This window comes from Trichosurus vulpecula, chromosome 7, assembly GCF_011100635.1.
Source record: "Trichosurus vulpecula isolate mTriVul1 chromosome 7, mTriVul1.pri, whole genome shotgun sequence".
NCBI lineage: Eukaryota > Metazoa > Chordata > Mammalia > Diprotodontia > Phalangeridae > Trichosurus > Trichosurus vulpecula.
In genome coordinates, this window is record NC_050579.1 from 268,103,331 (window position 1) to 268,131,163 (window position 27,833).

Below are 27,833 nucleotides of genomic sequence, written 5' to 3' on the forward strand. Positions count from 1 at the left end.
AATTCGTAACCAAAGACATGTCCCATATTTCTTCCCATAGTTCTTTGCTCCAAACTTGTTTACCACGAATGTCCCAATTTTGATTTTTCCACATGGGCACCCATGTAGCTAACCCATTAGCTACTGCCCACAAATCAGTGCATATGTGACACTGTCCTCCTTTCTCTGTTTTAATAGCTTGATATACTGCCATAAGTTCAGCATATTGACTACTTCCACCTATCCCAGTACTTTCCAAAGTTCTCTTAGTACATGGGTTATAGGCTACTGCTTTCCAGTGTCTTTTATGGCCCAAATATTTTGCTATCCCATCAGTAAACCATGCATGTTTCTTCTGTTCTTCAGCAGTCCACCATACCTGTCATTCCATTTTACCAAGGATTGTACCAACTGTTGCCTTGGTTGAGAGGGTTTGTCATTCCCATCAATGTCAATGGTTGCAATAGATTCATGTAGAGCAGAAACTCCACTTTTGCCTGTCTTTGATCTATTCTGAATTACCATTTCCATTTAATTATGTTAGCCTCTTCGCATGTCCAATTCTGTGAGATGTGGGGGTACTCATTACCCAAGTCGTAATCAGGATTCCAGGCCTTAATATCACTTCATGGCCCACAGTCAGCTGTTCAGTCTCTACCAAAGCCCGATTTGCAGCTAACAACAGCTTTTCAAAAGGTATATATCGTAATTCAGATGAAGATAGCTTCCTTGACCAAAATCCTAAGGGTACATTTCGGCCTTGTTGTTTCTGCCATAAACTCCAATTCACATAGTCGTCTTGTACAGTCACTTGCAATTCCACTGGTCCACTTTGCATAGGCCATAAATCCAGAACCAATTGTGGAGCAGCTTTAGCTTCTTCAAAAGCTTTGCTCTGTACAAGTCCCCAATCAAATTCATATTTTTTTTCTGGTAACTTTATATAAGGGTTTCAAAATCTGTCCAAGATGTAGAACGTGGTACCTCCAATATCCAAATAGTCTTATTTTTGTGCCTCCTTCTTATTGGTGGGGATAGCAAAATCTTGAATCTTCTGTTGAGCTTGTGGGAGAATTTCTTGCAGTCCTTTATTCCATTGTATACTCCAAAACTTTACAGTTTGAGCTGGTCCTTGAGTCTTTGCAGGGTTGATTTCCCATCCTTTGCTTTTCATATGCTCAGTTAAAAGTATTAAACTCTTCTCTACTTTTACATTTTCTCCTAGTATCAAAATATCACCTATGTAATGGGTAAGTTGTACACCAGGTAACTTCAATTCATCTAAATGTTCAGCCACAATCCTACAACAAATAGTTGGGCTGTGCAAATTACCTTGTGGAAAGCATGTAAAAATATATTGTCAGCCCTGCCACGTGAAAGCAAACTGGTCCCATTGTTTAGAGTCTATTGGGATCATAAAGAAAGCATTGGCCAAATCAATAACCTGCATACCAAGTCCCATCATATTTCTGGATCCTTTCTATTAAGATAACGGTATCTGGTACAACATCATACAAGGGAGGAGTCACTTTATTCCATTGTCTGTAGTCCACTGTCATTCTCCATGTTCCATCTGACTTTTATACTGACCATACAGGATTATTCCATCGAGTAGTTGTAGCGATTAACTCTCCTGCTTCAACATATTCCTTTATAGTATTGGTAATTTCATCTTGCCCACCTGGCACACGATACTGCTTCAAAGTAATTACTTTAGAAGTTCAGGTAAAGTGATTGGGTCCATTTTTACTTTTCCCACCCAAACTGTATTAATTCCTATCTTTCTTACTGCAGATTGATATCTCCCCTCAGGCAAATTCAGTCATACCTTTCAATATATCTATTCCAATGAGGTATTTAGGAATGGGTGCAATGACCACGGTATATTCTTTCTTAGGCAATTGTCCAATTTTCGTCATCAGTTTCAATTGTTTGGCTGATATTTCAGCCCCTCCTAGTCCTGTGATGGTAGTAGGAGTTCCATGCTTAAATTTGTCAGGTTTTCCATAAATCAAGCTGGCCTCTGTCCCAGTGTCTATCAATGCCCTAGTTATAGTATTTGATCCATTCTTCCAACATATAGTCAGATTAATATGGAGTCTATAACCCCGTCTGTGTGTTTCTTTAATCTGAACTGGGGCTCGGCCTATTCCCTAGTCTCCTTGAAGGTGTGACTCACTTGGATACAAGGGTGCAAGATCTGTAGAATTTGCAGGGGCAGTTCTTAGTTCTTTATTCCATTTGCTATTAATAAATTCCCCACAGTTAAAACACTGAATCACTTCCCTTTTAAAATTTCTTTAAAAGAATGATCTGGAAGTGTATCAGGAGTCTAGGAGACCTCAAGTGAAGGTGTACCCCACTGGACAGATTAAAAGCTTATACTAGGTAAGATTATTTTTCAAATGCTGTAGTAATAATCTTGCTAGCAGCTCTTGTGGGGCTGTGTAAAACCAACAACAACCAGCACGCAGAGGGCTGCCCACACAGATTCTTTGATCTGATTTACTAAGGAAAATAATGTTAAGGGGTTAACAATCTTATTTTAATCCAACATACAAATATGATTCACTTAGTTCAGGAGGAAAAGCCAGCAACCTGAACTTCAGAGCAAAAACAAATTACAAACATACATTAGAAACAGACCAAATCACAATTCATAGTTACCAGGAAAGCATCAGTATCTGGGTTCACAAGCCAGGAGGCTCTTAGAGCGGCTGCCCAGAGTCCCATGCCACTCTTCCAGTAACTGAGAGTCCCAGACAGAATGCAAGCCTTTGAGCTTTTATACTCTGTTCAGGCTCAAAGGATTCACACCTGATCAGCAAAAGGGTGTGAGTCTGGGGCTTTGCACCTAGTAAGACTCAATCAAAGACACTTAATTTAGCATTCTAAGATAGTAAAAAAGTCCCACCTTAATTACCAATACAAATGCCCTGAAAAAAATCTACCAATCCCTACCTCCTCTATTTTAGACTTCACCTTAGACTTGTTCTTAATCTTGACCTTGACCCTGATGCCCATCCAACAGTAGGAGGAGGCCTAGTTAAACTGCCCTGGCCCTCTGGGGGCCAACAGCTGGCCCTGAGGGGCTCCATCTACTTCCACTCCCTTTCCTGGACCTACAAAAGATTCCAGAGACTGGGGACTCTCTGCTTTTCCTGGTATGACTGCAGGCAGGAAAAGGATTCCTTTCTAGAGAGAGCTAAGCAAGGATTTTGAAATCCTTGAACTCTGGGTTCTTGTCTCTCCATCCACTTTCTCAGCACAGGCCAAGTCTCTGAAGCTAAGAGTGAGTGAGTGAGCTGAAAGAATATTTGTGTTGATGCATAATGACCCTGGCTACCCCATTTCTTGTCTTTATCTTCCCTTTTTTTTCCCCTTACCCCTCATGTCTCATTTTGCTTATCATTTATTTAACTGAATCTTCATGAGCCCTAGGACCAGAGCTGCAAGGATTTTCCAGAAGGCAAGAATCAGTTGGTCAGTCAGTCAATAAACTTTTATTAAACACATAGTATGTGCCAGGCACTGTGCTAAGTGCTAGAGATACAAAAAGAGGAAAAAGACAGTCCCTTCCCTCAAGGAGCTCCCAATCCAATGGAGGAATCAACAGGTAAACAAATATACATAAATAAGCTATACACAGGATAAACAGGAAATAATTGAAAGAGGGAAGGCACCAGAAGTAAGAGGGGCTAGGAAAGGCTTCCTATAGCAGGGGGATTTTAGTTAAGACCAAAGGAAGTCAGGGGTTCTAGGAGGTGGAGATGAGGAAGGAGAGCATTCCAGGAATGAAGGACAGTCAGAGAAAATTCCTGGATCCTAGAGATGGAGTATCTTGTTCAAGGAGCAGCAAGGTGGCCAGTGTCACTGGATCAAAGAGCATGTGGTGGGGAGTAAAATGTAAGAAGACTGGAAAGCTGAAAGGGGTCTAGATTATGAAGGGCTTTGAACATCAAACAGAGAATTTCGTATTTTATCCTAGAGGTGATTGTGTGGGTGGGAAGGGGGGTGTTGTGTGACGTGGTTGGACCTGTGCTTTAGGAAAATCACTCTGATGGCTGAATGTAGGATGTGCTGGATTGAGAAGAGACTTGAGGCAGACAGACCCCCAAGCAGGCTATTGCTGTCATCCAGGTGTAAGGTGATGAAAGCCTGCACCAGAGTGATGGCAATATCAGGGGACAGAAGGGGGAGCCATTTGAGACATGTTGCAAAGGAGGAATTGACAGGTTTTGTATATGAGGAGTTAGAGATAGTGAGGAGTTAGAGACACCTAGGGTTCAAGCCTGAGACACTGGAAGGCTGGTATTGCCCTCTACACCTTTGGACATTTTGAGTTTAAGACGTCTACTGGACATCCAATTTGAAATGTCTGGAAGGCAATTGGAGATGCGAGGTTGGAGGTCAGCAGAGAGATTAGGGCAAGACAGGTGGAGTTGAGAGTCATCAGCGTAGAGATGGTAAGTAATCCAGGGAAGCTGATGGGATTGCCAAGTGAGGTAATATAGAGGGAGAAGAGAAGAGGGGCCGAGACAGAACCCTGAGGGACTCCTAGTTTAGAAGGCATGATCTGGAGGAGGATCTAGCAAAGGAGACAGAAAAAGACCAGTAAGGCAGGTGGGAGGAAAGCTAGGAGAGAGTGGTGTCCCAAAAATGTGGAGAGAAGAGAGCATCAAGGAGAAAAGGGTGATTGACAGCGTTAACAGCTGCAGAGATTTCATTGAAGACAAGCCATTAGGAAATCATTGATGACTTTGAAGAGAATGATTTCAGTGCAATGATGAGGGAATAGGGATGTGAAGGATAGGACCAGCTAGGGTGTTTGGAAGAATTAATCTCTTCATTTTCGGTGTTCCTTAGAGAATGAACTTCTTTTCATTTCTTTTTCAGTTGATCCCCAGGAAGAGATTGGTAAGTTTCATTTTTAAAAATAATCTCGGTCTACTTTTACGACCCTTCTCTGATAAGTGGTTTCTGCCTCTGTCTGATGTGTTTTATGTCTCTCTCTTTCTGTGTGCTCCTTTTTAGAGAGAAGAAAGGTTCTATACCGGGCAGGTGAGTGACTCTGATGTTTTCTCTTTATTCCCAGAGAAAGGAAAATATGTATGATTGCTATAGGATTGAAGATGAAGAACCTAAGGGGAAGGTTAGATCTCTTAATGTTTCTAACCAAGGCAGTGTGGTAAGATGGAAATAGCCTTGTGTTTTCAGTCAGGGGATTTGGGCTCTAATTAGGAGTGTGCTCCTAAAAGTTTAACCACTAGTCCTCCAGAAAAAAAGTACAAGACATTCTTTTAAGTTTAATGGGCATTGGGGCAGCTAGGTGGCCCAGTGAATAGATCACTGACCCTGGAGTCAGGCGGACCCACATTCAAGTGCGGTCTCAGACACTTGACACACTTACTTGCTGTGTGACCTTGGGCAAGTCACTTAACCCCAATTGCCCTGCCTTCCCCCCCTGCAAAAAACCAAAACAAAACAGAATTTAATGTGTATTATTAACATTTTCCCATCACTTTCTTAAGCCTTTACAATACACAATAAACCAAACGATTTTTGCTGATTTCTGAAGTATAAATGCTCACACCAAAAATTTAACAACTGACTCTTAAGATGTGGTGTGAGCTGCCTCCGGCTCATCTCTCATCTTGATCAAGTTACTCAACCTCTCTGGTTCTCAGTTTCCTTATCTGTAAAATGAGGGATTTAGATGAGATAAACAAGAAGTTATGTTCCAAGGGTTTTTCTAGGAGTCCCAGATGACTCTCTGTTATCACCCCTGCACATGGGGGAAAGTTATAGTGAGAGGAAAATGCAGGTTAGGTCATAGAGTTAAAAAAAAAGTCAGGCATTAAAATGTACGTGACACTAATAAGACAATACTTAGAATTCAAAAATTTGGTTTTCTCTTCCTCCCATTCGCATCCGTCAGGGCCCTATGTAAAACCTTCCTCTCTATCCCTACTCATTTTTTCTTTGTGTTTGTCTGTTTCTTTATCAGAATGGAGAAAGGCCCTCATCTATGCTGGTAAGCAATGTTATTATTCTCTCTTGTCTGTCCTCATCAACACAGGGATTAGACTTACTCTGTATAGCTCCAGAGAGCATTGTGGTGGTAATAGGGAGAGAAGGGGAATAACATGGCCAGACATAGGCTGTAGAAAAATCACCTTGGCAGCTGAATAGAGAATGGAGCTGAAAGATATTAGAGATCAGTTAAAAAGCTATTGCAAGAGTCTATAAGGTCCTCAACTAGGGTTGTGGCCACATGAGTGAAAGGAAGTGCTAATATAGGAGGGATGTTGTGAATGAAGATGCAACAATATGTGGCAAAGGATTGGATACGTGGAACGAGTGATAGTGAGGAATGGGGGATGACATGGAGGATAGTGGTGCCCTTGTTAGTAATAGGGGTAGGGTGGGGAAGGGTTTTAGTACAGTAATGATGAATTATGCTTTGGACATGTTGAGTTTAAGATGCCTATAGGGCACCTAGTTCAAAATATTTAAGAAGGAGATGGAGGTGAGTAACTAGATCTGGAGAGAGGTTAGGGCTGGATACACCTATTTGGGAATCATCTGCCTGGAGATGATAATTGAATACACAAGCCTAATGAGATCACAAAATAAGATAGCATAAACCAAAAGGAAAAAAGGGTCCAGGACAGAGTTTTAGGGAACAGTCACAGTTAGTGAATAAGATGTGAAGAAACAGTAAAGCAAAATGAGAAAGGGGCATTTGGACAGATAGGAAGGGGATGAGAATAGAAGATTGTCACAAAAACTTACAAAAGAGGAAGTATCCAGGATGAGAGGGTGATCAATAGTCTTAAAAAAACTGCAGATTCTGGGAGACAAGAGGGCAGAGTAAGCAGTAAATCTCCATAAGTCTCTCATATTCACCTTCAAACAACCATAAAATAGTGCCCTAAAACAAATCCTGGAATAGCAGAACCAGGAAAAAGATGAAGTGAAACAATCTTTTAGCCCAAGAAACTTGGAAGATAAGAAAGAAAGGCCTCTCTCACTTGCGTAAAAGAGGAGTGCAGTCCAGGACAGGAAGCATCCCAGCAAGCCAGCAACAAGCCCCACCTCAGCAAGCCAGCAGGAGATCCTGAGCCCCAGTGCAGTGGAGCAGGCAAAAGCCAACATCAGGACCTCCCACATGCCTCAGCATAGCTAGGGGAAGGGGGAGACTCCAGGTCTAAGAACCATGTGCTTCAGTGTAGCCTTGGGGAAATAGGCAACCTCCAGCAGCCAGACCTTCACATGCTTCAGTGCAGCTCCAGGGAAATACAGAAACACCCCACTGGCCTCAGCACATGCCAGACACCAGCATTAGGACCATGGCCCAGCACCAGGTAAGCTGCCATACCCCTACAGCCCCCAGCAGTGCCAACCCCACCCCATCCCGTAAGTTCTGCGTCAGACAGGAGGGTTTCCCATGGGCCTCAGGGCAACATCAGAGCAGCACCAGGTAAACAGCCAGGGCCTGCAGTCTCTGGCACAAGAAGCCTGAGATAGTGCCCCTTCCACCCTGGGAGCAGAGCTCAAATTTAAAAGAAAGGAAAAGGCCAAAAAAGATGAGCAGAAAATAACAACAACAAAAGAATCTGAACATAGAAAGTGATTATAGCGACGGGGAAGATCAAGACACACACTCAGAAGAGGACAGCAATGTCAAAAAGGCAAAACCTCAAGGAAAAATAGGAAATGGTCTAAAGTCCAGAAAGAACTCATGGAGGAGCTCAAAAAAGAGCTTAAAAATCATACAGGAGTGGTAGAGGAAAAATTGGGAAAAGAAATGAGAGTGATGCAAAAGAATTATGAAAAAAGAGTCAACAGCTTGGAAAAAGAAAACAACTACTTAAAAAGTAGAATTGGCAAATGGAAAAGGAAGTACAAAAGCTAATTAGGGAAAACAACACCTTCCCAGTTAGAAATGGAAGCTAATGATGCTATGAGACATCAAGAGTCAATCAAACAAATCCAAAAGAATGGAAAAATAGAAGAAAGTGTAAAACACGTCATTGGAAAAACAACTGACCTGAGAAATAGATCCAGGAGAGGCAATGTCAGAATCATTGGACTACCTGAGAACCATAATCAAAAGGAGGACCTGGACAGCATCTTTCAAGAAATTATCAGAGAAACTGACCTAATGTCCTAGAACTAGAGGGCAAGACAGGCATTGAAAGAATTCATTGATCATATCAGGAAAGAGATCCCAAAATAAAAACTCCAAGTAACATTATAGCCAAATTTTCAGAACTATTGCGTCAAGGAAAAAAAAATACTGCAAGTGGCTGGAAAGAAACAATTCAAATATTGGGGAGCCATAGTCAGGATTTTACCGGACTTAGCAGCTGCAACATTAAAGAGTCAGAAGTCATGGAACATGGTATTCTGGGAGGCAAAGGAGCTAGGACTGCAAGCAAGAATCACCTACCCCATGAAATTAAGCATTATACTTCAAGGGAGAAAATGGATATTCAATGGAATAGAAGGATTTCAAGCTTTTATAAGAAGATGAGAGTTGAACAAAAAATTTAATCTCCAATGTCATATATAATAAGACCCAAGAGAAGCCTAAAAAGCCAAAAGGGAAAAGAAAACATAAAAGACTCAATAGAGCCGAACTGTGTACTTCCATACATGGGAAGATGATCCTTATAATTCTTAAAAATTGTACCATTAATAGTATAACTAGAAGGAATATACATAGGCAGAGAGGTACGGGTATAAGGTAAATTTTAGAGAATGACATAAAAATAATAAAAGGATGAGAGAAGGGAGTACACTAGGTGCAGAAAGAAAATACTGATAAGGAGGGAAATGGTGAAAGGAGAGGGAGGATGAACAGGAGGACAAATAGAATGGAGGTAATACACAGTAATCATAATTGTGAATGTGAATGGGATGAACTCTCCTATAAAACAGAAGCAGAGTGTATCAAAAACCAGAATTCTACAATATGTTTTTTTTTTTTTACAAGAAACACATTTGAAACAGAGAGACACACACACAGCGGCTGGAGCAGAATCTATCATGCCTCAGCTGAAGTAAAGAAAAGTAGGGGTAGCAATCCTGGTCTCAGACAAAGCAACAGCAAAAACAGACCTATTTAAAAGAGATAAAGAAGGAAAGCACATCTGGCTAAAAGGTACCATAGATAATGAAGTAATAGCAATACTAAACATATATGCACCAAGTAGCATAGCATCCAAATTCTTAAAGAAGAAGTTAAGTGAGTTACAGGTTCATGACCAAACAAGAGAGAGAGAGCATTACAAAATATAAAATAGATAATTTTGATTATATTAAAATAAAAAGATTTTGCACAAACAAAACCAATGCGATCAAGATTAGAAGGAAAGCAGAAAGCTGGGAAACAATTTTTATAGCAAGGGTCCCTGATAAAGACCTCATTTCTCAAATATATAGAGAATCGAATCAAATTTATAAAAATACAAGCCATTCCCCAACTGATAAATGGTCAAAGGATAGGAAGGATATCAGATGAAGAAATCAAAGCTATCTATAGCAATATGAAAAAATGCTCTAAATCACTACTGATTAGAGAAATGCAAATTAAAACAACTCTGAGGCACCAACTCACACCTATCAGGTTGGCTATTATGACAAAAAAGGAAAATGATGAATGTTGTAGAGGATGTGGGAAAGTTGGGACACTAATGTATTGTTGATGGAGTTGTGAACTGATTCAATCATTCTGGAGAGCAATTTGGAACTATGACCAAAGTGCACCCAAACTGTACATAACCTTTGATCTGGCAATACCACTACTAGGTCTGCATCCCAAAGAGATCATAAAAAAGGAAAAGGACCTATATGTACAAAAATATTTATAGCAGCTCTTTTCATGGTGGAAAGATATTGAAAACTGAAGGAATGGCCTTCAATTGGGGAATGACTGAACAAGTGGTATATCAATGTGATGGAATGATATTGTGCAACAAGAAATGATGAACAGGCAGATTTCAGAGAAACCTGGAAAGACTTACATGAACGGATGCACAGTGAAATGAGTAGAACCAGGAAAACATTGTACATAGTATCAGTAGTATTATGTGAACAACTATGAATGACTCAGCTCTTCTCAGCAAGATAATGATCCAAGACAAATACAAAGGATTGGTGAAAGAATGCTATCCACATCCAGATAAAGAACTGACAGACTCTGAATGCAGATCAAAACATTCTTTTTTCACTTGCTTTATTCTTTTGTGTGTTTTTTAAATCTGTTTCTTTTTTCACAGGTGTGACCAATCTGGAAATATGTTTTACATGATAGCACATGTATAACCCATATCAAATTGCCTACCATTTTAGGAAGAGGAGAGGGGAGGGAGGGAGAAAAATTTTGTAAAAAATCTTGTAAAAACGAATGCTAAAAATTGTCTTGATATGTAACTGAGGAAAGAATAAAATACTCTTTTAAAAATAAAAAATAAAAAAAATGCTCCAGAAACATCAAGGATCAGCATGACTGAGAAAAGGTCATCAGATTTGGCAATTAAGAGGGCACTGATAACTTTGGAGAAGGCAGTTTCAGCTGAATGATGAGTTGAAAATTGGGGGTGGAGCCAAGATGGCCACGTGAAAACAGCGTCTTACAGGAGCTCTCTCACCAGCTCTGTCAGATACCTATAAAAAAGTGAATCTGAGCAGATTTGAGAGAGTTAGAAACCACTAGCAGTCTGAGTGGGGCAAATTTCCAAGCCAGGAGAGTCCGAAAGGCCGATGGGATGGATCTGTAGGCTGGGAGAGTGCTTGGTGTGCTGAGCTGCTCCAAACGGCACCAAAGTGGAAGCAGCTGTGGAAACCAACCAGCAAGACAGGCTGGGAGAAAGCTGGGCACCAGAAACCGGCAGAGATCCCCAGGCCTCCTGACAGGAATCTGTGGAAGCGATGAGAGGCAGCAGCGCAATGCCACCAGCCGTGAGACATCAACTCCTGAGGCTTGCAGCCCAAAGGTATGAACCGTGTCTTCTTGAACTTCCGGGAGACATAATGGCCAGGTAAATAGCTCTAATCCCTCCCTCCTGACCCAGAGAATTCCTTGGGAAAAAACGCTGGAATAGGGGAGACAGAAGTGGGGCTTCAGTGGCCAAGATGTGGGAGCTCATGAGTCCCAGAAGGGCAGAGCCAGCAGAGGTCAATACCAGGAGCCCAGATGTACCCTTGCACCCCCAGGGGAAGGGGCAGACACCAGCACAAACAACAAACAGCTGAGACCATTGCTGAAGAGCAACAGTGCTGGAGAGCAGCCCCAGGGGAAGAGGAGACTTCAGGCAGCCAGACCCCACCCCCCCCACACCTCAGGAAACTGAAGGCTATAATACACAAAGCCAGTAACTAGACTCACAATCCCCAGAACAAGAAACCTGGGACAGAGAGTCCAGAGCCCCCAAAGCAGAAATTCACTGTAAAGCCAGGAAAAAACTAACCAATATGAAGAACACCACAAAAAACCTGAGGACCATTGATTCTTTTTATGGAGACAGGCACGATCAAAATACCAATTTGGAAGAGGATAGCAATGACACTATACTCACATCTGATACCTCCAAAGGGAATGTGAACTGGTCTTAAGCCCAAAAAGCATTACTGGAAGAGCTAAAGGAGGATTTTAAAAACCGAATTAGGGAGGTAAAAGAAAAAATGGAAAAAATGAAAAAAAAAAACCACTAACGAAATCAAGTCCTTGAAGAATAAGATTGGCAAAATGGCTATGGAGATTCAGAATCTAAATAGAGAAAATGACACCCTGAGAGGCAAAATCAACCAATTGGAAAAGGAGACTCAAAAGCAAAACGAAGATAGCAACTCATTAAAAATTAGAATTGAGCAAGTAGAAGCTAATGACTCTATGAGGCATCAAGAAGTAGTAAAACAAAATGTAAAGACTGAAAAAATAGAAAAAAATGTGAAATATCTGATTGGAAAAACAACTGACCTGGAAAATAGATCCAAGAGAGACAATTTAAGAATTATTGGTCTACTAGAAATCCATGATGAAAAAAAGAGCCTTGACAATATCTTTGAAGAAATTATCAGAGATAACTGGCCCAGAGGTCCTAGAACCAGAGGGTAAAATAGTCATTGAAAGAATTCACTGATCACACCTGAAAGAGATCCCCAAATGAAAACACCAAGAAATATTATAGCCCAATTTCAGAATTAAAAAGTCATGGAGAAAATACTGCAAGCAGCCCAAAAGAAACAATTCAGATATTGTGGAACTATAGTAAGGATCATGCAAGATCTTTCAGCTTCTACATTAAAAGACAGGAGAAACTGGAATATGATATTCCAAAGGGCAAAGGAGCTGGGATTATAACCAAGGGTCAACTACCCAGAAAAAGTGAGCATAATTTTTCAGGCAAGGAGATGGACATTCAATGAAATAAGGGAATCCCACACCTTCCTAATAAAAAAGCCAGAACTCAATGGAAAATCTGATCTCCAAATACAAAACTCAAGAGAGACATAAAAAGGTAAACAGGGGGAAAACCCCCCACAAACCTTATTAATCAATAAGGGCAAATTATTTACATCTTTATATAGGATTATATCATCTTATGTATGTTATATGTATATATATGTATATATGTCAATCTTGAGAATAGTACAGCTATTATGTAAATTGAAAGGGGTACACATAGACTGTGGATGTCTGTATAAAATAACTGATATAAGGATAAAAAATGTAAGTAAGAAATGTAAAGGGAGGGTTATGGGAGAAGAGGTAAGGAGGTAGTAGAAAAAGGTAAATTACAACAAATGAAGAGGCACAAAAACACATTATAGTAGATGGAAAGAAGGGAGGGAGAAGAGCAGTATTTGAGCTTTACTGTCATCAGATCTGGTTCAAGAAGGGAATAACATACCCTGATAAGTATAGAAATCTAACTTGTCCTACAGGTAGTAGGAGGGGAAAGGGGGAAAAAGGGAGGGAGGTGGTCAGAAGGGAGGGAAGAAGTAGCAAGTGGGAAATGGTAAGATAAAGGAGGGGAATCAAGAGGGAGGGTAAACTGAGGAAAGCGGCATCAAAAGTAAAACTCTGTTGAGGAGTGGAAGGGGAAAGGGAGAAATAAAAGCATAAACGGGGGGCAATAGGATGGAGAAAAAGACACAGATAGAAATCATAACTGTGAATGTGAATGGGATGAACTCTCCCATAAAATGGAAGCAGATAGCAGAATGGATTAAAAACCATAATCCTGCAATATGTTGCTTACAAGAAACACATTTGAAACGGGGATACACACAGGGTAAAGGTAAAAGGCTGGAGTAGAATATACTGTGCTTCAGCTAAGGTAAAAAAAGCAGGTGTAGCAATCCTAATCTCAGACAAAGCAAAAGTTAAGATAGATTTAATTAAAAGAGATAAGGGACGACATTACATCCTGCTAAAAGGCACCATGAACAATGAAGCAATATCATTGTTTAACATATATGCACCAAGTGGTATGGCATGCAGATATGATAGACCTCTGGAGAAAACTGAATGGGGATAAAAAGGAATATACTTTCCTTCAGTGGTACATGGCACATACTCAAAAATTGACCATGTACTAAGGCATAAAACCTCACAATCCAATGCAGAAAGGCAGAAGTAGTCAAAGCATACTTTTAAGATTGTGATGCAATAAAAATTATTTGTCATAAAGAACCATGGAAAAATAAGCTAAAAATTAATTGGAAACTAAATAATCTAATTCTAAAGAATGAGTGGGCCAAAGAACAAATCAGAGAAACAATAACTTCATTCAAGAGAATGACAATAATGAGACAACATACCAAAATCTATGGGATGCAGCAAAAGCAGTTCTTAGGGGAAGTTTTGTATCTCTAAATGCTTACATGAATAAAATAGAGAAAAAGGAGATCAATGAATTGGGCATGCAACTGAAAAAGCTAGAAAAAGAGCAAATTGAGAATCCCCAATTAAATACCAAATTAGAAATACTGAAAATCAAAGGAGAGATTAATAAAATTGAAACCAAGAAAACTATTGAATTAATAAATAAAACAAAGAGCTGGTTTTATGAAAAAAACCAATAAAATTGATAAACCCTTGGTCAATTTGATGAAAAAAAGAAAGAAGAAAATCAAATTGCCAGTATCAGAAAGGAAAAGGGTGAATTCACCTCTAATGAAGAGGAAATCAAAACAACAATTAGGGATTATTTTGCTTAATTGTATGCCCATAAATTTGACAACCTTAAGGATATGGATGAATATCTACAAAAACATAAGTTGCCCAGGCTAACAGAAGAGAAGTAAAATTTCTAAATAACCCCATCTCAGAAAAAGAAATTGAGCAAGGCATCAATGAACTCCCTAGGAAAAAATCTCCAGGGCCAGATGGTTTTACATGTGAATTTTATCAGACATGTAAAGAACAACTAATTCCTATACTTTATAGACAATTTGGGGAAATAGGTGAAGAAGGAATCCTACTAAATTCTTTTTATGACACAAATATGATACTAATACCCAAACCAGATAGAGTCAAAACAGAGAAAGAAAATTATAGACCAATTTCCCTAATGAATATTAATGCAAAAATTTTAAATAAAATATTAGCAAAAAGATTGCAGCAACTTATCAAGAGAATAATACACTATGACCAGGCAGGATTTATTCCAGGAATGCAAGGCTGGTTCAATATTAGGAAAACTATCAGTATAATTGATCATATCAACAACAAAACTAGCAGAAACCATATGATCAATTCAATGGATGCGGAAAAAGCCTTTGACAAAATACAACACCCATTCCTATTAAAAACACTAGAAAACAGGAATAAATGGAGCCTTCCTTGAAATTATAAGTAGTATCTACCTAAAACCATCAACAAGCATTTTTGGTGATGGTGATAAGCTAGATGCATTCCCAGTAAGATCAGGGGTGAAACAAGGATGTCCATTATCACCACTACTATTCAATTTGGTACTAGAAACGCTAGCTGTAGCAATAAGAGAAGAAAAAGAAATTGAAGGAATTAGAATAGGAAAAGAAGAAACTAAATTATCGCTTTTTGCAGATGATATGATGATTTAATTAGAGAATCCTAGAGAATCAAGTAAAAAACTACTTGAAATAATAAACAACTTTAGCAAAGTTGCAGGATATAAAATAAACCCACATAAATCCTCGACATTCTTATACATTACTAACAAAGCCCAACAGCAAGAGATAGAAAGAGAAATTCCATTCAAAGTTACTGTAGACACAATAAAATATTTGGGAGTCTATCTGCCAAGACAAACCCAGGGCCTATATGAACATAATTATGAAACACTTTTCACACGAATAAAGTCAGATCTAAATAAATGGAAAAATATCAGTTGCTCATGGTTAGGCCAAGCTAATGTAATAAAAATGATAATTTTACCTAAATTAATCTATCTATTCAGTGCTATACCCATCGAAATATCAAAAAACTATTTTACAGAGCTGGATAAAATAATAACAAAATTCATCTGGAAGAACAAGAGGTCTAGAATGTCTAGGGTATTAATGAAAAGAAATGCTAGAGAAGGTGGCCTAGCCATACCAGATATTAAACGGTACTATAGAGGATCAGTCATCAAAACTACCTGGTACTGGATAAGAAACAGAGTCATGGATCAGTGGAATAGGTTAGGTACACAAGATGGAGAAGTCAATGACTATAGCAATCTACTCTTTGATAAACCCAAAGAATCCAGCTTCTGGGCTAAGAAATCACTATTTCACAAAAACTGCTGGGAAAATTGGAAAATGGTAGGACAGAAACTGGGCATAGACCAATACCTTACACCATATACCAAGATAAAGTCAAAATGGGTTCATGATTTAGGAATAAAGGCTGATACTATAAGCAATTTGGGAGAGCAAGGAATAGTTTACCTATCAGATTTATGGAAAAGAAAAGAATTCATGACACAACAAGAGATAGAGAGCATTACAAAATGCAAAATGGATAATTTTGATTATGTTAAATTGAAATGTTTTTGTGTAAACAAAGCCAATGCAACAAAGATTAGGAGGGAAGCAGAAAATTGGGAGAAAATCTTTTCAGCTAGTGTCTCTGATAAAGGCCTCATCTCCAAAATATACAGGGAACTGAGCCAAATTTATAGGAATACAAGTCAGTCCCCAATTGAGAAATGATCAAAGGATATGAACAGGCAGTTTTCAGAGGAAGAAATTAAAGGTATCTATAGGCATATGAAAAAATGCTCGAAATCCCTACTGATTAGAGAAATGCAAATGAAAACAACTCTTATTTACCACACCTCTCCTGTTAGATTGGCTAAAATGACGAAGCCGGAAAATGATAAATGCTGGAGAGGATGTTGGAAAATTGGAATATTGTTACATTGCTGGTGGAGTTGTGAAGTGATCCAGCCATTCTGGAGAGCAATTTGGAACTATGCCCAAAGGGCTATAAAAATGTTCATACCCTTTGACCCAGCATTACCACTTCTAGGGTTGTATCCCCAAGAGATCACACAAGTGGGAAAGGAACCCATATGTACAAAAATATTTATAGTGGCTCTTTTTGTAGTAGCTAAGAATTGGAAATCAAAAGGATGCCCATCAATTGGGGAATGGCTGAACACGTTGTGGTGTATGAAGGTAATGGAATACTATTGTGCCATAAGAAATGGGGATGATACGGACTTCATAACAACCTGGAAAAACCTACCCGATATAATGCTGAGTGAGTGGAGCAGAACCAGGAGAACATTATACACAACCACAGATATACGGATTCTGTGATGACTAACCCTGATAGACTTCGCTCTTCTCAGTAATACAAGCTTCAAAGACAACTCCAAAGGACTCATGATGGAGAGAGCTATCTACATCCAGAGAAAGAACTGTGAAGTTTAATACAGATTGAGGCACACTTTATGCTCGCCTTTTTTTCCCTTTTTTTCCTTCTCTTTTGTTTTTTGTTTTTGGTTTTTTTTAATTTTTGTTTCCTCTTTCTCATGATTCATTCCATTGGTCATAATTCTTCTTCACAACTTGACTAGTGTGTAAATAAATTCAATGCGAAGTTATACGTAGAAGGTATATTGGATTCCATGCCGTCTTGGGGAGGGAGGGAGGAAGGGGGGAAGAAAATCTGGAACTCAAAATTATATAGAACAGAGTGTTGTAAACCAAAAATAAAAAAATCTAAAAAAAAAGAAAGTCATATGAGGCAGCTAGGTGGTAAAGTAGATAGAGCACTGGTCCTGGATTCAGGAAGACCTGGATTCAAACCTGATTTCAGATACTTACTAGCTGTGTGACTCTAGGCAAACCACTTTTGTTTGCTCCCAATTTCCTCAAGTAAAAAATGGGGATAATAACAGCACTTACCTTGTGGAGTTGTGAGGATTAACAGATAAAATTTGTGAAGTGCTTAGCACAGTGCCTGGCACATAGTAGGCACTATATAAATGCTTAAGCCCTTTTGCCTGGCACATAGTAGGCACTATATAAATGCTTAAGCCCTTTTCCCTTTCCCGTATTTCAAAGAGTTTTGAGGAGAATGAGAGGAGAGGAAGTAGAGGCTGTAACTGTAGATGTAGATGAAAAGGAATTGAGCTACAAAAAGCAGGAGAGTTACAGGATTGTAACTGGTAGGAATGGTAAGATCAAGTGAGGGTTTCTTAAAGATGGGGTGGACATGGGTGTATTTAGCTTGCATGAAAAGAATCCGTAGATTGGGAGAGGCTGAAGATAAAAAAAGGCTGGGGATAATAATGGGAACAACTTGCTGGAGGAGTCTGAAGGGTATAGGATTAAGGACATTTCCCCAGTAGTTTGCCTTGGCCAGGAGAGGGGCCACCTCTTGATCTGAGACTCTAGGGAAGGAGGAGATAGGGAAAATATCTGAATATTTTGATAGGAGGAGAATGGGCTGCCACGGGAGGTTGAGGAGAGGAGAAGAGTTATTGTTACTACTACTCTTCCTTGATCATAGCCTGGAACATTACTCTTCATTTGTAGGGCACCAGACTTCAGGATGAACATAGACAAGTTGGGTACATCTAGAGGAAAATGATCATTGATGGTGAGGACAGAAGATTCCTTACCATGTGAAGAACAGTGAAAAGAACTGGAGAGGAATAGACTTAAAGGGACATAATCTTAGTCTTCGAGTCTTTGATTACCCATTATGAGGAACAAAGATTCATTTTGTTTTGCTTGACTCAGGAGGACAGGGCTAAGAGCAATGGGTGGTGGTTGGCAGAATAAGGAAGTGCTGGCTAACAATTAAAACCACTCCAAAGAAGAATGAACTAACTACAGAAATAGAGAATTCTCCATAGGTAACAGTCTTCAAGATGAAGCTGGACAATCACCTGTTCGGTACACCGTAGAAGGGATTACTGCTCAAATAGAGGACAAGATGACTTCTGAGCTGCCTTCCAATTACAAGACTCTGTGAAGAGAGAATTCTTGAGCTGAATCTTGGACAAGAAGGATATGGAAGGCTATGGGAAGGAAGAAATAGTAATGGGGGTGGTATAGAGTGGTAAAGGGAAATAGAAGTTGAATGCACCAAAGACTTGTATAAACAGAGCACAGACAGAAAATTGAGTGTCCTGAAAAAGTATTGAAGAAAGAGAGTTAATAAAGATCCCCCTCCCCTTCCCCCTTTACCCCCCCCCCCAATTTGGGTCTTTATTTTTCCTATCCCACTCAACCATGTTGAGTAATAGATACATGCTTTCCTATGAGGACAGTTTACAGAAGATAACCTCCTCCTCACAATTTTCCTAAACTAGAGGGAAATCCTTTAAGAGCAGAGCAGTGGGGAGAAAGAAAAATCTTTTTTCAGGGTATTTTCAGAGAGCTTTTTGGGGAAAACTACCCTTTAGGAAAAGATCACGAAAATAGAAGCTGAGTAAATCCTCCCCTCAGAAGATAGGTTGTGGGACTCCTCTCATTGTGTGTTTGTGCTATTTCTTTTCAGACTGGAGGAAAGAATATTTCCAGGCAGGTAAGTAACTTGAGTTTTCCTTTTAAGTCTCACTCTCATTGCTTCATTGCTGAGTAGAGGGGAGTAGCTTAGAAGAAGATATTCTTATTTTGGAACAAATAGAGGGACTTCCAAAGATATGAGAGAATGGAGGAGGGCAGAGAGCACTTCCTCAATACATTTTTCCAGACTCCTAACCCTAACAGATATGATGAAGGCATGGGTAGCCCTCTGGGGAGGGTAAGAACAGGCATACCAAATTCCATATGGATGTCAGTGAAGCTTTGAAGAGCAGCCAGAGACCTGATGATCCCCATCACAATTGCCCAAGATCCCTGTCTTGTCCCTTATTACTGGATACTTCATTACTTTAAGCCATACTTCTACAATCATTGAGGCCAAGTTGAATGAGGCAACTACCCTTGAGAATCATGAGAAATTCTCCAGATTGAGCTGGCTCCCTTCCCTCCTCCCCCCGAGTTAAGCATATCTCAGGTCACAATCTCACATCATTGGGGCTGTTGCATTTAAAATTGTTCAATCTGCAAGAAAAATCACTGAGGCAGTGCTCTGAGCCAATGACACTTTCTTAAAGGGGCCATGGTCCCTTCTAATGAAGTAGACCCCAGATCTTCCTCACAATGTGAGATGCCCCCTTCCTCCAGGGCCTTAGTTTTCTAGTGCTTGATACTCAGATGATAGAGGTGGAACGGACCCAAAATGCAGAAACTCATAGGTTGGTAGACCTTGCTCTTGACCCTCCAGGAGAGTCTACACAAAATACAGAATCCCATTCATTGACAAACAGGCTAATGAGCAGACCCTTACAGATCTATCTTGACCTTTCAGGAGGTCCTGATGAGCATACCCACAGAATGGTAGAAATATAGGCTGCAAGCTGGCAACCAGGGTCACTTGTTGGTCAAGTGCTCATGGTCATCTCCCCATGTTGGGCAATAGAGGGATGATAAGGAATGGAGGGGCAACAAAAATAGCTTGGGAGCTTTCTATGTAATTGAGTCACTTCCACCACACTGGACTTGGTCACCATCACAAGGAAAAACAAGGGTAGAGGTCTCCTAGTTAGCTTCCTATGATTAAGCAAGTGAACTTACAATCTGCAGTTCATACCTCTGAGGCCTAATATCAGAACTTTTAATCACTAGCCCTGTGAAATGATATCAAACTGATTAATACTGATTAGAATAAAATAAGGTTCCAACAAAAAAGGGATCCAGTTAATCATCGATCACAGGACCGATCCAGTATTAACCTCATGGCTCTTTTTGCAGTGCATGTGACTTTGGATCCAGACACAGCACATCCAGAACTTATTTTATCTGAGGAATGGAGACGTGTTATCCGGGGAGAAAGTCCCCAGGATTTCCCTGACACTGCTCAGAGATTTGACGTTCTGCCTTGTGTTCTGGGCCGAGAGAAAATCATCTCAGGGAGACATTACTGGGAAGTAGAGGTTGGAAACAGAGGTGACTGGGAGTTGGGCGTTTGTAGAGAGAATGTACAAAAGAAAGGAGAGGTCATAGTGTCCTCTGAGAGTGGCTTTTGGGCTCTCAGGCTATATGATGACAAATACTGGGCCCTCTCTAACCCTCCAACTTGCCTCTCCTTGAGACAGTCTCCTCAGACGGTGGCCATTTTTGTAGACTATGATTTTGGAGATGTCTCATTTTATAATATGAATGATGGGTCCCATATCTACAATTTTACTTCACAGTTCTTTTTTGGGGCCCTCTGCCCCTATATTAGGCTTTGGTCATGTGACCAAGCTCCTGTGACCATCTGTCCAGAGCCTTAGAGAAATTTCCTATCTCTGCCTACCTGTCTTCCATTTGGTTCTGGAAGTGGGGGTGGGGGTGGGGGTGGGGAAGGGGTGGAGAGGGAGAAGATGTGCATCTAAATCCTTAAACCAAGCCCCATCCTTGTTCCATGTCAATTCTCAGGTGTCTATTTGGAATCAGACAGTGGGCACCACTTTCCCCCTCCAATTTTGTTTCTGACTCATGTTATAAAATAAAGTTCAATTGGTTTTTACAATGCTTTAAAAGTTTATTGTTTTAGGCTATTTTTCTATCAGCCTGTTTCTCTCTTGCTCTCCATGTAGGTTATGATGCCAGAAGAAAGGAAACCTTCCTCTGGGCACTTAATGTGTCAGGAAAAATAAGACTTTTTAAAGTTTTGTCTTGGGGGGTTTTCTCTCTGTTTCCTCCTCTTTTTTGTGTTTCTTTTTGGCAGGGCAATTGGGGTTAATGACTTGCCCAAGGTCACACAGCTTGTACATGTGTCGTGTCTGAGGCCGGATTTGCACTCAGGTCCTCCTGACTCCAGGGGACCAGTGCTCTACTCACTGCACCACCTAGCTGCCCCCTTTTGCTCCTCTTAATTATAATAATATGAGATTCTAGGACTTTGAGAGAAAGAATCCTTAGAGATCATCTAGAATCCGGTCCATTAATCATATTTTTTCCTTAATAGTATTTTATTTTTTCCCCAATTAAACGTAAAGATAGTTTTTCAACATTCATTTTTTGTAAAATTTTGAGTTCCAAATTTTTCTCTTTCCCTCCTTCCTGTCTGCCCTCCCCAAGACAGCAAGCATGTACAATCATGTTAGATATATTTCCACATTAGTCATGTTGTGAAAGAAGAATCAGAACAAAAGGGGAAAAACCCGAGAAAGAAAAAGCAAAAAGCCATGAAAATCATATGCTTCAATCTATATTCAGACTCCATAGTTCTTTCTCTGGATGTGGTTTGCATTTTCCATCACAAGTCTTTCAGCATTGTCTTGGATTGCTGAGAAGAACTAAGTCTACCATAGCTAATTATCGCACAGTGTTGCTGTTGCTGGGTACCATGTTCTCCTGGTTCTGCTCACTTCACTCAGCTTTACTTCATGTAAGTTTTCCCAGGTTTTCCTGAAATCTGTCTGCTCATCATTTCTTATAGTATAATAAAACTCAGCCGTTTCCTAATTGATGGGGGTCCCTTCAATTTCCAAAAGAGCTGCTATATTTTTGTACATGTGGGTTCTTTTTTATGATCTCTTTGAGATACAGACCTAGTAGTGGTATTGCTGGGTCAAAGGGTATGTACAGTTTGGTTGCCCTTTGGGCATAGTTCCAAATCGCTCTCCAGAATGGTTGGATCAGTTCACAACTCCACCAACAATGCGTTAGTATTCCAATTTCCCCACATCTTCTCCAACGTTTATCATTTTCCTCTTCTGTCGTATTACCAATCTGATAAGTATGAGGTGATACCTCAGAATTGTTTTAATTTGCATTTCTCTAATCAGTAGTGATTTAGAGCATTTTTCATGTAGCTACAGATAGCTTTAATTTCTTCCTCTGAAAACTGCCTGTTCATATCCTTTGACCATTTATCAATTGGGGAATGTCTTTTATCCTTATAAATTTGACTCATTTCTCTATATATTTTAGAGATCTTTATCAAAACTGTTGAGGTTTAGTCTCTGCCTACCCAGGGATGCCAAAAACTGTTGCAGTTTCATGATGTGTTGTGATGGAACCATGTCAAAGAATTCAGAGTCAGACCACCTCTAATACAAGGATAGGCATTTATTGAGATTGATGCCTTTCATGGAGTGGGCTAAGTTCCACGAGGAACCAGCAACTTCAGAGAAAGCAAAGTGGATTTTTTTTAGGGCAAAGATGCAATTACATAACAGAACTATGACTATTAAAAAGGCAGGAGGAGTTTGTTAAGGGATTAGGTAATAGGAGAGGGGTCCCTTCTATGGTTCGGTGGTCAAACATTCTGGTTGTGCTGTTCTTCAGTTGGCTAGCTAGTATACTCCTCTCTGGTCAAGATAGGTATTGTGTTCCTGCCGGGCTAAATGGATGATGTGATTGTGGTTGGGTACAAAAACATACCTGTTCAAACATGTGGAATGGGCCTGAGGGCAGTGGCTGGGATCCCATTAGATGGACACTCCTGCTGTTTCTGTGAGGACTGTGGGTTCATGGATACACCTGTTGTTCTAGTGAGCAGTGAGCCATATGTGAAGAAGTTAGAATATTGAATGTGTATGTGTGTGTGTGTGTGGGGAGGGGTGGGGGGTGGGGGAGTGTCTAGGTAGGTGCAATGGAAGTTAGAATATTGGTCCTGAGGGTAGCTTTATTAGGATTCCATCAGAAACACTTGCTTTAAAAATTGTTTTCCAGCTTTCTGCTTTCCTTCTAATCTTGGTTATTGCATTGGTTTTGTTTTTGCAAAAACTTTTCAATTTAATGTAATCAAAATTATCTATTTTGCATTTCATAATGTTCTCTATTTCTTGTTTGGCAATAAATTCTTCCATTCTCCATAGAAATCACAGGTAAACTATTCCTTGCTCTCCTAATTTGCTTATGGTATCAGCCCTTATGCCTAAATCATTTACCCACTTCGATGTTATCTTGGTATAAGATATGAGATGTGGTCTACGCCTAGTTTCTGCCATACTATTTTCCAGTTTTCCCAGCAGTTTTTGTCAAATAGTGAGTTCTTATCCCAGAAGCTGGAGTCTTTGGGTTTATCAAACAGTAGATTACTATAGTAATTTACTGCTGTGTCTTGCGTACCTAACCTATTCTACTGATCCACCACTCTATTTCCTAGCCAGTACCAAATAGTTTTGTTGATTGTGACTTTATAATATAGTTTTAGACCTGGTACAGCTAGGCCACCTTCCTTTGCATTTTTTTTCATTAATTCCCTTGCTATTCTTCACCTTTTTTTCTTCCTGATGAATTTTGTAATTATTTTTATTTAGCTCTATAAATTTTTGGTAGTTTGATTGGTATGGCCACTGAATAAGTAAATTAATTTACATGGAATTGTCATTTTTATTGTATTAGCTTGGCCTACCCACGAGCAACTGATGTTTTTCCAATTATTTAGCTCTGTCTTTGTGTGAAAAGTGTTTTGTAATTGTGTTCATATATATTCATATTTATATATTTAATATGTTCATTACTATAATTTGTTTGACCTTTCCCAGTCAGTGGGTGCCTATTTTCACAATATGAGTACTTTTCCTCTTTCCTTGATCCCTTTGGGGTATAGGCCTAGTAGTGATATTGCTGGGTCTAAGGGTATGCACAGTTTAATGACTGTTTGGGCATAGTTTCAAATTGCCTTTCGGAATGGCTATACCAACTCAAGACTCCATCAACAATGCATTGAGGTGCCTATTTTCCTGCAGCCTCTCCAGCATTTGTCATTTTCCTTTTTTTGGTCAACTTTGCCAATCTGATGAGTGTGAAGTAGAATTTCAGTTTCTTTAATTTGCATTTCTCTAATATAGCCCTTGATAAGCTGGATTTCTTCTTTTGAAAATTGCCTGTTTATATCCTTCGACTAATGTCAATTGGTGAATGGTTTTTATTCTTATAAATTTGAGTGGATTCCCTAAGTATGTGTGAAATGTTGGTCTAAACCTAATTGCCATTGGACAACTGTCCAATTTTCCCAGAAATTTTTGTCAAATAGTGAGGTCATGGTCGTTGGTGCCTTTGGCTATATCACATACACTTTGGCCATACCCACACGTACATTTGCTTTTCTATATGTCATGTAGCTAATCTGTTCCATTGATCAGCCTTGCTGATGGTTGTTACTTTTGCAGTGTAATTTGAGATCCGGTACTGCCGAGACCTCTTCCTAGCCTCTTTTCTCATTATTTCCTTTGAGGTTCTTGACCCTTTTGTCTTCAAGATGAATTTTATTATTTTTTTACCTCTATTAAATAATTCTTTGGGGTTTTTATTGCCCTGAAAGTACATTAACTTAAATAGTATCATTTTTATTATATTGGATTGACCTAATCATGAGCAATTAATATTTCTCCAATTACTTAAGTATGTCTTTATTTTTGCACAGATTATTTTGTAGCTCTTGTATGGTTCCTGTGTATCTGTCTTAGCAGTTAGATGTCCCAGTATTTTATACCTTCTGTAGTTATTTGGAATGCAATTTCTTTTTCTCTTTCTTCCTTTTGGGTTTTGTTGGTATTATCCAGAAATGCTGATGCATGGAATTATTTTATATCCTACAATTTTGCTGAATGTTAATTGTTTTGACAGATTTTTAGTTATTTCCTTAGGGTTCTTATCTGCAGGTTAATTGTCCTTCCACATAGATCCTCTCCTTCGTAGACCTGCGTTTATGACCAAGCTGTGGGGTTAGAGCAGCAGGGTAGCCAGCTGGCTCCTCTTTCTGCTCCCTGCACATGCCCTTCCCATTTTGACCACTTTTGGCCCTTTTATATATACATTCAGTGTCTGTGCTGGGAGGCTTTGCTCATTGTCCCTCTAGCTAGACCTTCTCACTAGACAGTGTCCCACAGACTTCTGATTGTCTCTCTACACTGACCTGGGCTGGAAAAATGACCCAATATGCTTTTCCCTTTGATTTGACAGTCATGATTTGGTCTAGTCCTTTTGTTCGAATAGTTGTGAGGTAGCGATGGGTGCTACTGCTTCTTCTTATTCTGTCATATTTGTTAAGTTTGCAATCTGTTTTTCTAAGTGGACCCATCCCCTGGATGCTACAAATGTTCTGTAACTGGGTGGCTGATGTGTTAAGACCTCCCCAAGTAGCATCTGCCTATGCCTCTGGCTAGATTGGAATCCTGAGTCTTGACCTTTGCTTCACTCTCAGTTAGTAATAAATACTCAAGTCTTGCCTATCCCATTGTCTCTGATCTGTTCTTGATTTGCTTTCTTAATTTATAATTCCAGTGACAGTACCAGCCTTGTAGAGAAGCTCTGGAGTAAAATCCTTACATGGGGAGGTAGAAGATAGAAAATATATTTTTCTGTAGTAATGCCTCAGTTTCCCCAGTCTATAAAATGACTTGATGACCCCTAAGGTTTCTTCTAGTTCTAAAGGTTTACAATTAATCTCTCTACTTCCCTTCTTGAATCTTGTTCTACCTCTCAATTGCACCACTGTCTGAAACACTTTCTATCTCCTTTCTTCCTAATCTTTCACCTACAGATCAGGTGCCTTTAAATAGAACCATTCCTGGACATCCTTTCAAGAAACTAAAGCCCATGGTTGTAGTTGTGGTTTGTCCCTTGTTTTTGAAGAGGGCTATGGCATCGGGAAGATGATGACATGACTAGCAATTGAATAGGATTTGAGTGAGGAAGGGCTGTGCAAAGTCACCAGCCTCACTTCCTCCGCCAGAGCTATCTGGGTCCAGTGGCCAGATATAGATCAGGGCCACTGGAGATGGCCCAGGATGCATTGGGAGACCCTGGCCCTTTTTTATGCTAAGTTCAGGCCCATTTAGTGATTAGGCCTGTTTAAGAAGTGAGTCAAGGGATGGCCCGTTTAATCAAAATGATTAAAGCTGGACTAATGCAGAAAATGACAGGTTTCTTCCAGCAAGAGGAAGCCATGTTCTCATCTACAATGACTTCAGTAAAACATATTTTTTTTCCAGTAGTTCAAAAATTTTTTTTTCCAACAGTAGGATGCTGTGCATCCATCCACACACTCTTGTCTAGTCTTCTCTGCAAACAAAGATATGGTGAAAGACAGGTGGACAAGGCAAAAGGAACAGAGCTAAGGCCGCAGTCACAACCACAGCGTGGAACGAAGCCAAGATCGGCTTTTGGAGACCAACTTCATGGCTTCTGATTCACAGACTTTAAACCTGGAAGGTCAGACATCATCTGGATCAGGGGCTCCTGTTTAGTGGTTCGGTTCGTGACTTGGAAGGCGTTGGGGTTCCATTGGCTCCAGTGAGCTCTCGCTGGCCCCAGAAAATCCTGGGGAGAGGGTGTCTAGCTCCCTCCAGGTCGCACCTACACCCACTCTAAGGTGGTGGCGGTCTGGAGCAGTGTAGGTGAGGGAAGTCGGCTAGCAGGATCTCAGCCGCGGGATAAGGGCGGGTCCGTCAGGCTGGGGGCGCCACCGCAGGACCGGGTGGGTGCCTCTGCTCCCGATGCCTCCCGGGCGCTCTCTCGGGCCGCTCTGCACCGTGGCCCTTCCCCGCCGCTCCCCTGCTCTCCTCACTACCAGGCGCGCTGGCGGGATGGGGATAACCAGGGGGCGCAGCTCGAGGGGTCTGGGGAGCGGGTCCGCAGGTCTCTCCCCTCCCCCTTCCCCTGCTCCTGCCCCCACCCACCGATGTGGCGGCAATCATTGTCAGGAGTTTGCACTTCTCGAGGCCGCCCGGCTCTGGGCTTCCACGAGTCTTCCCTGGGGCGCTCGAGGTTCCCAGCCCACGGCACCCCTCCCCACCGCCCCCCCTTCGCGTACCCCCACCCTGGCCGGCGTGGTCTGGGCGGGGCCGTGGGGGCGGCCTTGGTCCGCAAGGTGGTACGGTGGATAGCGCACCGGGCCAAAATCTAGCCTCAGACACATGTTGGCTGTGTGACCCTAGCCAAGTCACTCCACCCTTGTTATAAAATGAGCTGGAGAAGGAAATGGCAAACCACTCCACTGTCTTTGCCAAGAAAACCCCAAATGGGGTCACAAAGAGTCAGACACGACTGAAAGGACTGAACAAAGGAGTCATGACTTACAAAGTATTATGAGCAGTACATTAAATTGTCCTAGAGGTTCACAACACATTTCTGTTATTATTTTTGTTGGAAGGGATTCTCGAAACCAAAAGCACTGGGGACTGCTGCTGTCCATTAGATCGTCTACTCCAGCGGGAATTAAAGGAGAAGGGGCTAAGCCGAAGTCTCCCAGGCAGAAAGTTGTGGAATTGGGAGGGAAATAAAGCCCTTTCTCGTGACTCCAGAGGCAATGCCCATTCTAGGATATCAGCTGTTCTTAAACCTTTTGGTCTCGGGGACCCCTTTAC

At 40.5% G+C, this 27,833-nt stretch overlaps 1 protein-coding gene across 1 annotated transcript in view; it reads left to right on the forward strand.

The window, feature by feature from the left end:
* BTNL2 (butyrophilin like 2) overlaps window positions 1-20,815 on the forward strand; it is an 80,705-nt gene extending 59,890 nt beyond the window's left edge. The window contains 5 exon segments of the mRNA XM_036768434.1: window positions 4,876-4,896; window positions 5,014-5,040; window positions 5,987-6,013; window positions 18,980-19,006; window positions 20,278-20,815. Coding sequence (XP_036624329.1) covers window positions 4,876-4,896; window positions 5,014-5,040; window positions 5,987-6,013; window positions 18,980-19,006; window positions 20,278-20,801 — 626 coding nt within the window. The 3' untranslated portion in view covers window positions 20,802-20,815.
* The last annotated feature ends 7,018 nt before the right edge of the window (window positions 20,816-27,833 follow it).